Raw genomic sequence first — 10,646 nt, forward strand, 5'->3', positions numbered from 1 at the left:
AGCCGCCTCCAAAACTCCCTGGGGTGTGGGGAATACTAACGGGGGGCAGTGTCCTGTCCCAGCTGCACCCCCCACAGCAGCGGTCGAGATGGTTGCTCACGTGTCTCCTTCTAAATCCTCGTCGCCAGTGACGTAATTGAAGTACTACTGCTCCGGTACTTATGTTATTACGTTTATTGTCTAGGTTCAGTTAACACACCAGGTTAACAAGACACGAAGGGATGACAGAAAACACTGACTCCCCACCCCCCTGCAGCCACATCCGCTCACTCAAGCTCTAACTGTCAACCTCAGTCTCGCGCTACAGTCCAGATCACGCCACAATCACCTGCACGCACATCACACACGCGCCCAACCCCATACACGCGATCATGGCACACACCCAAATTAAGCCCAAGGCAAGCTTCGTTTATGACGACAGAAACCTTGTCACTCAGATGGCCCCGGGCTGGCGTCCTCCTTTTCATCTCTCCTCCCAAGCACTCCCAGGAGAGGGGGTGGCAGGCATGAACTATGGCTACAACACGGTGGGCAATCTCGCTTGGCCTTAGGTGATGGCCTTGTGGGGTGGCCGGCGCCGCGTTCCGGCTAGGTGCTGGGAGGCAGGGATAGGTGCGCAGCAGCCAATCGGCTCATTGCCGGCACCAGGGAGGATGCTGGGAGCTCAATAGTGCTCTTGTCTCGGCTGCGGCCATCTTTTCATTCATTGGTATAATATGATGATAGGGGACTCCGGTCCCTGCAGCATTCGATGTGAGGCTGTAGGACACAGGACATCTAGCTGTCTTGTTGGGTTATTAGGCGTATCTGTGCCACTGAGCCAAGGAGAAAGCCATGCTTTTTCAAGGAAGGTTAGGGCAAGCACTTTACCCATACAACTTTCTATAATCATTTGTTAAAGTAGGACAGGCCTTTTTTACTGCAGGCATTTTTGACTGTCAGACGTTTTGTGAAATTCCTGCTGCTGGGGCTGGAAAGTACAGCAAATACTGAGCACCAGAAATATCCGATCTTAAAAGATTCTTACTGGATGAGCATTAGGGTTTAAACAGATCATTAATTGCTGTATGAATAGCCCCGATTTTCTTTTCTTCTTTTTTGCATTTTAGATGCTAAAGTCACATTTTCCCTATTCCAGTAACACTTGAAAAGCTCCTGTCCTGCTTCATTGCAGTTGGTCTAGGAATACCCTATAAAAAGTGGGCCCTCCTGTGCAAGTTCCTTCTGAAAAGCAAAATCTGACAGTGCACATTTGGAATGACCTATTCATTGAGCAAGATCTATTGAGCAATGCATGCATTTTATGTAGGCTTTACAAGGAATGTGTTTGTATAGTTTTGCATGTTGAAGTTAAATGGATAATTTGTATGTTTATTGTGACATGTGGGGCTACAGACATATGTAGTTTAACAATAAAAAGAGGGATTCCGAGTGAAAGACTCTGGCAGTAATATCAACTTCAGCACCTTCTCCTCACCATAGTTTCCCTGCCCCAGTCCACAATGTCAATCTCAGGACTTGTCCCGCACCATAACAGCAATTGCAAGCCCTTCTCCAGGCCATAATGTCAACCAGGACCTTCTTCTGGGCTCATACTAATTCCATGACCTGTCCCAACTCATTAGAACCTGCCTCCGGCAGTAATATTAACTTCAGTACCTTCTCCTCACCATAGTATCAATCTTAAGAGCTGCCCCAGGCCACAATGTCAATCTCAGGACCTGTGCCGCACCATAACAGCAATTGCAAGACCTTCTCCAGACCATAATGTCAACCAGGACCTTCTCCAGGACTCATACCAAATCCATGACCTGTCCCAACTCATTAGGACCTGCCTCCGGCAGTAATATCAACTTCAGTACCTTGCCCTCACCATAGTATAAATCTTAAGAGCTGCCCCAGGACACAATGTCAATCTCAGGACCTGTGCCACACCATAACAGCAATTGCAAGACCTTCTCCAGACCATAATGTCAACCAGGACCTTCTCCTGGACTCATACCAAATCCATGACCTTTTCCAAATCATTAAGACCTGCCCCAGGCCATAAAGTCAATCTCGGGAACTGTGCCGCACTATAACAGCAATTGCAAGACCACCTCCAGGCCATGCTGTCAACTAGGACCTTCTCCTGGACTCATACCAAATCTATGACCTGTGCCAACTCATTAGGCCATGCCTCCAGAGGTAATATCAAATTCAGTATCTTCTCCTAACCATAGTATTAATCTAAAGAGCTGCTCCAGCCCACAATGTCAATCTCAGGACCTGTGCCGTGCCACACCAGAAATTGCAAGACCTTCGCCAGGCCATAATGTCAACTTGGACCTTCTCTTGGACTCATACCACCAAATCCATGACCTGTTCCAAATCATTAAGACCGGCCCCAGGCCACAATGTCAATCTCAGGACCTGTCCCGCACCATAACAGCAACTGCAAGACCTTCTCCAGGCCATAATGTTAACTAGGACCTTCTCTTGAACTCATACCAAATCCATAACCTGTCCCAACTCATTAGGACCTGACTGGTCCTGGTATTGTGTGGGTTGATGTGGTCGGATTGAAGCATTGAGGAGGTATATGGTGTAATGTTGCCACTGTCATCTCACGGTGACTGCTAGACAATCATGAGATGTGTGCCTATGTTGTGATCACACACTGTTATTGGCATCGCTCCTTTGGATAATGACTGTCTGCTAGCAGCTAATTCTGGGCATCACTTGATGAAAGCTTGTATTTTCTCTCCTCTAGCTGGACTCAGAGGATGTGGAACCGAACTTTGATGAAGATGGACAGGATGAATATAATGAACTGCATATGCCTGTGTGATACCAAAGCATACAGCCGCTTGGCACGACCGAGTAATTATGGATGGACACGCACATCTGTGTGAAGCCTGAGCACACAGCCGTTCCTCCCAATTGAACACACACATGTATATTTACAGACACACACACAGCGGACATTAACATGTGAACATGCAGAAACCCATGCAAAGCCTCAGCTCAGCACGTAGACTTCGGGAAGACTGGACGCACTTACATAACTACAAACATACACATATGCTTGCAGACTAATAAACCCACACATACCTGGACCCTTGGCACACAGATTCCTGACACAATTATAAGCAAACATGTGCACAGACAGAGGAGTGCACACACCCCCCATGGGGGAGTTCTACACACAGCCTTTGCGTGCGCGCGCGCACACACACACACACAAACACACCCCCCTCTGTATTTGGAGAGATGTTGCCTCCCCAAATCTAGGCAGTTTGACATTTAGATTTTCCAGACTTATAAAGGGAAGCATTGGTCTACAAGTCAGCTTTTGCACTTAGTAGGAGGAGTTGGTGGCAAACAAGAATACAGGATAACAGTATTACTTTGTATAAAGCAATGTCCACACAGATGCAAATTAAATAGAATTTAAATATTGTAGCTTGTAAGTAAGAGAGTTAATGTACAGTAGCAGTCAAGAAGCATAGGTTTAGAACGTCTCAAACCAAGCCTTAGAATAAAGAGTTTATCAAAATGTGGTCTAGGGTTACCATAGCACAACTATCTGCCCAATAACAAGTAAACCGCTCGTAGGAAATAATGGGGAGAGGAATTTGATTGGCGTAGGGAGATATTGGTCCCACAGTGTTAGGCATTGTCCCAAGATAAAAGCTAGTGGCATTGTTAAGAATAATAAGACTTTGCATTCAGTATCTCTCTGGGGGCCTTCCAAAGACGAGCTGATTGGACAACACCTCGAGCACAGCATCTTCTGTGATGTCTGACTGAGGCCAGACAGTGGTCTGGTCCAGTAAAGGTCAAACATCAGCAATAGTAGTTCTCAGTGTTCCAGTGGCAGTGGTGTAGTAGCTGTCAGAGGATCTTCAAACAAAGGCGACAGCTGTGGACCACAGAAGAAGCCGGGTTTTGGTGCACAGCTTCCTGCCCGGTGGATGCACAGCGCCAGTGGGGGAGTGTGCAGGCTGTCTCCATCAACAGCAGTGCAGAAAGGACACACACTCCTCATAGTAGCATCTTCTTGTTATAGTTAGATGACAGTTTGGGGTCTTCTGCTTTTACTGTCGCATGACAGTGTGCTTGCTCCCCACTGCTCACTTTCTGTCAGATCTGTGTAGGGAACAAGAAAAAAGGTCTCCAGAGCTTAGGACTCAGCTGGTCCTAATAGGCCGGTGAGAATGGCACTAGGTCTGAGCTCTGTCTTTTAGATGGAAGTCATCTACAGCCTACAGTGGGGCAGAGCTTCGAAGTCTGGAAGGGTGGGAAGGATGGACGTTCAGGTATGGCTTCCTCACAATCCATCTCTTGGGTTGGCATCTTTTTCCATTTCTTTAGACTTGTGTCATCATTTTAAAAGCAACTGGAGCTCACCGTCCACATTAACGGGGGCTTGGAGGTGGGGAGGGTACACAGGTGCTAATCACAGTTGTATCCCTTCAAACACTCTGGCAGTCACCCAAGAAGTTAGGGGCAAGGGTGCAATGGACACTCCTATAGGGGTTCCCAGATCAGTCCTAGGTTTAGGTATGTTTCTGGGTGGTGTGCATCAGGGGCCCCTTAAGACATTTTGCAGGCCCCCCTCATGTGTGCTGGGCCACTAGTTGAGGAATACCCCATTGAACTTTGCAACATTATTGCAGAGATTTATTTCAGGTGTGGATTCTTGGTTCTATCATAGACACCATTTACACACTCATCATAGGCAGGCAGAAGCCATGACCATATATGGTCACATCCATAGCCCAATCACTCACTCAAAGGAATCATGCCTGACTATTGAGCTCACCTCTGGATTTTACTTGAGAGTCTCCAGTAGGGACACCCCAGGGCACAGCAAGCTGTACCCCTAGGATCCAAACCAGTGGAGCCCACACAGACTGCCCAAGGAGACCTGCACAGGGAAAACAAGGGACTTGGTGTACCATAACCCTGAGGGGCTTAGGTTCCCTGATGGTGAATATACGGTATGAAGACTCAACAAAGGAAAGGATTTGTAAACCAGTCAGGGTGACCGGACAAAATAGAGGGGGCCGAGTGCCGGAGTGGAACGATGGGGCTTTGAGTCATGCATACACACACACACACACACACTGTATGATTACACATCCATTTGTCATCGGCAACAAATTGAGGCAGAGGCAAGCATAGCGTGGCAAATCGCAATCAGGAGACAGACAAGGTGGCATTGTAACTGGCTTTCTGTTTTGATTAGCAAGTGTAAACCTATTCTGTTCCTAGATCTTGGGTCAGGCCCTATTTTACAGAAGAAACTGTGGACGAGGGCTCATCAGGAAGGTTACTGCAAATAATAAAGTCCTCTGTCCGTAAGTCTATGTTAACCTCAGTTCTGTCCCTAACAATTACAACATACATACAAAATAAACCAAGCTATTCTCGGGCCCTCGGCCGTGGCATGTGAATGCTGGCTGGTTTCTGACCCCCACTTCCTAGGATTCTTGGCCCTTGATGCACAGTTGATTGAATGTTCTAAATGTCTTTTCAAGTGCTCTCGCTTCAACAGTCAGTCCAGTACCATGAGTGTCTTTTATCTGTTTCTAGTCCTTCTCGCCAATTTCTGGGAAAAGGTTTCGGGGTACCTGCTACCAGGATGGTGCCGGGCATTACTGCCCTCAAAGCCACACTTGGCTGGTACTTTGTTTTGGGTTTTGTGTTCTCGCGCCCTGTCTTGGGGTCTGGTGTCTCTCCCCTGCTTTGGAGTTCTCTTGCTCTCACCCCAGCTGGGTTTCCTGGCCTGCATTGGGATCTTAGTTCTCTCACCAAACATTGAGGTTGTCTTTCTCTCCCCCTGCCTGCAGATCTGGATTCTCTCACCCCACCTTGGGGTTCTCTCTTGCTCACCCTGCTTGGGGTCTCATCTCGCCCACCCCGCCTTAGGATCTTGTCTTGCTCACCCCGCCTTGGGGTCTTGCCTCGTTCACCCCACCTTGGGGTATCGTCGTACCCTGACTTGGGGTCTCGTCTCGCTCACCCCACCTTAGGATCTTGTCTTGCTCTGCGCACCTTGGGGTCTGGATTCTCTCACCCGCTCCTGAGTTTTATCTTGCTCACCCCGCCTTGGGAGACTTGTCTTGCTATGCCAGACTTGGGGTCTTGCCTCGTTCACCCCACCTTGGGCTATCGTCTTACTCACCCTGACTTGGGGTCTTGTTTTGCTCACCTCACCTTTCAATCTGCGTTCTCTCATCCCCTCCTGGAGTCCTGTTTTTCTCACCCCACCTTGGGGTCTGAGTTGGGCTTCCCTCCACTCTCCTGACTTCCTGGTGCAACTTTTTACCTCTGTTTACTTGGCGGTGCTCCGCGAGTGAATCAGGGCATTCGGCCTCTGAGTTTCTGCCTCTGCGACAGGTTCCTGCTGCTCCACGTCAGACGGCACTGACTGGCAGGCGATCTGCCTGACTCCAGCACAGGCTTCTTGGGAAGTCAGTTGCTTGGTGCTTCCGTCCTTCTCCCAGCCGAGCCTTCCCAGCTTCCAGTTCAGTCGGCCTCAGTGTTCTGCAGGCTCAGCCGCGGTTGGGCTCGTCACGCCTAGCGCACGCCTGGCGTACCCTGCCACTGCTCCTAGGAGGAGGCCTTTGCGACTCCAGCTCTGCGTCTGTCCGCTCTCTCTTCCTTTTCTCCTGATTGGTGCTTTATCCTTCCCTCTGGACGGGTGTGGGGCTGCCCACTACTCTTTTACTCTTCAGTGGATACTGTGCATATAGAGGGTCAGAAACCACACCAGTTATTCCTACTGGCAATTCCAGGTCATCACACAGTTTAATCCCCATGTAACCAAGAAAGACATTAGAAATGTGGGAATAGGGAGAATCAGTTGTATGCCCTTCTAGGGATTTCCTATCCTCAAAGGGGTGACGGGGGAACCACCATTGGGATCCCGCTTGCCGTGACCCCTAGGGTGTGTTAAGTTTAGCGGGCTCACCTCCCTAGTCCCAAAGTGGGTGGCTCCCCTCTGTGAGAGGGGGATGAAGTCCCTGGATTCGTCACAGTAGACACAGAGGCATGTAGACCACATACATATATAAACATGCCAACACATATGCCCAAGTAATCATTCATCACTTTTGCAAAGAACCACAAACACACAAAGAAAGATGAAGAAAGAGTGGGTGATTGGCAAGCACCAAAACCAGACACACAAACACCATTGCAGCAGACATGGGAATGATGTAGCTAGTTAAGTAAGCAATGCACATAGAAAGGCAAAGCGACAAAGACCAGCTGAGAATCACAACATGACGGTAAACAAAAACATCAGCCTGCTGGCTGATAAATGGAGGACGCACACTCAGGGAACAACTGGTTCATAAACAGTTATCACATGCAGACTGGCATACCACCAGTAACATATGGCAGGGTTCGAAATTGACTGGAGCTTTTGGTTGTAGCCCCGGATAGAAGCTCAGGGGTTACAACCAAAAAGGCTAGCTAGCCCACAGTCCCGACAGTCTCAAAATTAGCGTAGCCCCGGATCTTTTACAGACCTAGCAACACCCCTGACAACAGCTACCAGGAGCTACTTGTGGCTCCCCGGGCCATCTGATGCCGAACAAACACACCTATGTAAATGTAACGCTGTGCATTTGGGCCAATCTCTAAATAAACATTAGGAAACATCAATATGACATTTAAAGCATAAGGGGTCATAAATAATTGACAAAGTGATCTGATTTCAGACTATGGAAGTTCAATTTGCGGAACGCCATTTACCTGCTCCTGGGACCCCAGTGGTAGCTCCTGGTCACCCATTAATGCTGAATATCCAGGAGCTGCTTTTAGCTCCAGCTTATCAAATCTCAATTTCGATCCCTGATACAGAGTGTTTCTCTCTCTCTCTCACTCTCTCACTCGCACACTCACACACTCTCTCACTCACTCTCACTATGAGGAACAGGCATAGCTATGAGCACAGATGTGATCAGTGGCAGAACGACATACAGAGAAACAAGCAAACACAAATGTAGTGCTTTAAATGAACAGACATTGTCAAGCTCACATACTATAGTCGCCTTTGAGGCACGCAATACGTCTCCTTCACTGTCGGAGTGCAATATGTTCAACATTCGCTATAAAATGGCAGCAGGAGGCCAATTCAGACAAGGATAATACACCATTCTCTTTTACCATTGATGATAAGAAACATCCAAACAGTGTGGATAACCCATTGCAACTCTGGCCTCCCCCCTCCTGAGCTGATACGCATATGAAGTGATACTGATGTCATGCAAGGAAAGTGAGGCTTTTCCAACCATCCACTGGAAACTGTTCCTCAGCTCCATAGCATCAGCTGAACTGGGCGCACTACCATTCTGAGTTCTATGAGTATTCCCTTCCTCTTAACCCCCTCTCCGGTTCCCTCAATCCATTGGCTATGGTGCCTTTGCCCCCATAAAGGAACCCGAGAAGGTGTGCTGTCTTCTTTCGCCTCTTCCCACACCCTAAGAACGTTTGGATGTGGTGGAAATCAACAATTGTGTCCACTTGCCAGCACAGATTAGATGTGTCATTGTTTCCTTTGAAAATTCATCAAAAGGGTGCATCATCTACCTCGATACTCAGTAACCATGACGGTCTCCTGCAGTAGACCATCAGAAGTGGTACATAGAATGGTCATCATCGCCACACATACATACACATTTGTGCCCTGTACTCTTTTGATCCAATGGAGATGGTGTTTTCTCCCTTTGCACATCTGCCAGATATTGGAACCTCTCCTCTTGGACTCAGTGGAATCTACACTTTTGAGTGATACCTGTTGGATAGACCATGCATCCCTGGCAGGGTCTGTGCAGGTGGGATAATCCATGTGCTTTTCCAAAGACATTTTGCTCACAGTGAATGTTTCCCCTCTCTAAAACATTGACACTCTTCTGTGATGCCAATAATATTGTCTAGTTGTGTACACCGTGCAGGAGTCGTGTACTCCAGAAACTTGCATCGGCCATTGTGTGTCCCTGTTTGCCTTAATTGTCTGCTGTCCTTGATCCTTCTCTTGTGACCCAATTCAAGAGGCCCACAACAGACATTGAGCTGCAGTCAAAAGGAAGCCCCCACTTCAACTGCAGCATCTGTGGCTGGTGGTAAGGTGGGCTTCGGGCTGGTTTATGGGGTTCAACATTATCCCCATGTATTGGTGCTTTCCTGGGACTGTCCAGTTGCCCTGGTATAGAATGTGCTCAGAGCTTTAATCCCCCAGCAATAGCTTTAACCAGCCTTCAAAGTGTGCCTGAATACATTATGTGAATAATTTCAAATGACAAAGCTGAAACATTCACCTTCTCGACTGCATCCGGACGCTTTCCGACATGCAAGTGCCAATCAAGTTGGTTACATACAGCACTGACAGAGGTGTTTATCCCTGGGGGCACTGACACCGACTCCGGTGAAAGGATAAAGACTCAGGGTGTCTCTACCAGCTGGGGCTATTATGCTTTTTTGGGTCCTCACTTAGCAGTATGTGGTTAAGAATCATGTACTTCAGGCCTCCTCACCCAGCAGCATATGAGGTTCAATTATGTGTTGACCTAGCAGCAGGTGTTGCCTCATCCTTCTGTACCTCAAACCATCATATTTGCTGCCTCGCTGTTCCTTCAGAACATCTTATTGATGAACCTTTCTTGGCCATTGTTATGTACCTCAGGCCTTTTCGCTCTGCAACGTGTGGTAGCCCATGTTTCTGCTGCTCGGGCCATTTTCACCCAACAGCGTAATGTATAACTCCATCGTACATGTTTTTGTCTGTCTATGGGGCCTCCACCAATTTCCAAAATGAAGAGGTTTGTGTTACTTATTGCCTAAACCAAACCACACCCAATAAACCTTGATTTTTGCCAGCGCCCTTGCAGGTGCTTCAGCTGCCTGGATAATATGACCAATAGGTGCTAAGTATTACTTAGTAATATAACAAGGACATTGCATTTCCCAAACATTGGTTGCAATTGATTGCCCTTCCATGCATAGATTCCCGTTTGGACATATAAACCCAACATCCTATAGAGACAATTTCCAGACCACTGTGCTGAGTTCTTATGTTTCGAGAAAGCAGCTTTTCATACATTTCCTGATGACGATCCTTGGAGTTTGATATTTATTGTCACTGTAATTGACCTTTGAAGAGATTCATTGTAGTGTTGCTATGTATTTATTTTTTTAACATTTCAAATAAAGGTGTTGTTTGACTTTCCCAAAACATGTCAAACTTTTTTTTATGAAACAAAGGTCTGAGGAATCAGTCCACTTAACTTAATGCTCATCAATAAAATGCCTAACATACTGTTTAAGATTGTATGTGTTCTTTCCGTTCGACAATTTGATTGCGTGTTGAATGAAGAAGGCTTATGTAACTTCATCCTCAATAGCCTATTTAGTGTCATTTAGAATATCAGTGTAAATTGTGTATCTCCAGCACTCGCCAACTGTGATAGTAAATCTGCTTCAAAAACACATTTGTTAATGATGACAATCCAGCCGATGCTACAAAATTGAACCTTTTGCAAAACAAATCCACCGTCATCACCATGATTGTGTTTTTAAGTGACTTTGGGAGTATAGTGATATTATTGAAGCGTGTGAAGGTTATATGGGAATTAGTAAAGACATCATTTTTC

General features: G+C 47.1%; 1 protein-coding gene across 2 annotated transcripts in view; it reads left to right on the forward strand.

The window, feature by feature from the left end:
• Positions 1-10,319, forward strand: part of SLC4A3 (solute carrier family 4 member 3) — a 660,038-nt gene extending 649,719 nt beyond the window's left edge. For both annotated transcript variants that reach the window (XM_069616955.1, XM_069616956.1), the window contains one exon: positions 2,753-10,319. In XM_069616955.1, the coding sequence (XP_069473056.1) occupies positions 2,753-2,830 (78 nt within the window). In that variant the 3' untranslated portion in view covers positions 2,831-10,319. The remainder of the gene's footprint in view (positions 1-2,752) is intronic.
• The last annotated feature ends 327 nt before the right edge of the window (positions 10,320-10,646 follow it).

This window comes from Ambystoma mexicanum, chromosome 9 (genome assembly GCF_040938575.1).
Source record: "Ambystoma mexicanum isolate Mex_15411 chromosome 9, UKY_AmexF1_1, whole genome shotgun sequence".
Taxonomy (NCBI): Eukaryota; Metazoa; Chordata; class Amphibia; order Caudata; family Ambystomatidae; genus Ambystoma; species Ambystoma mexicanum.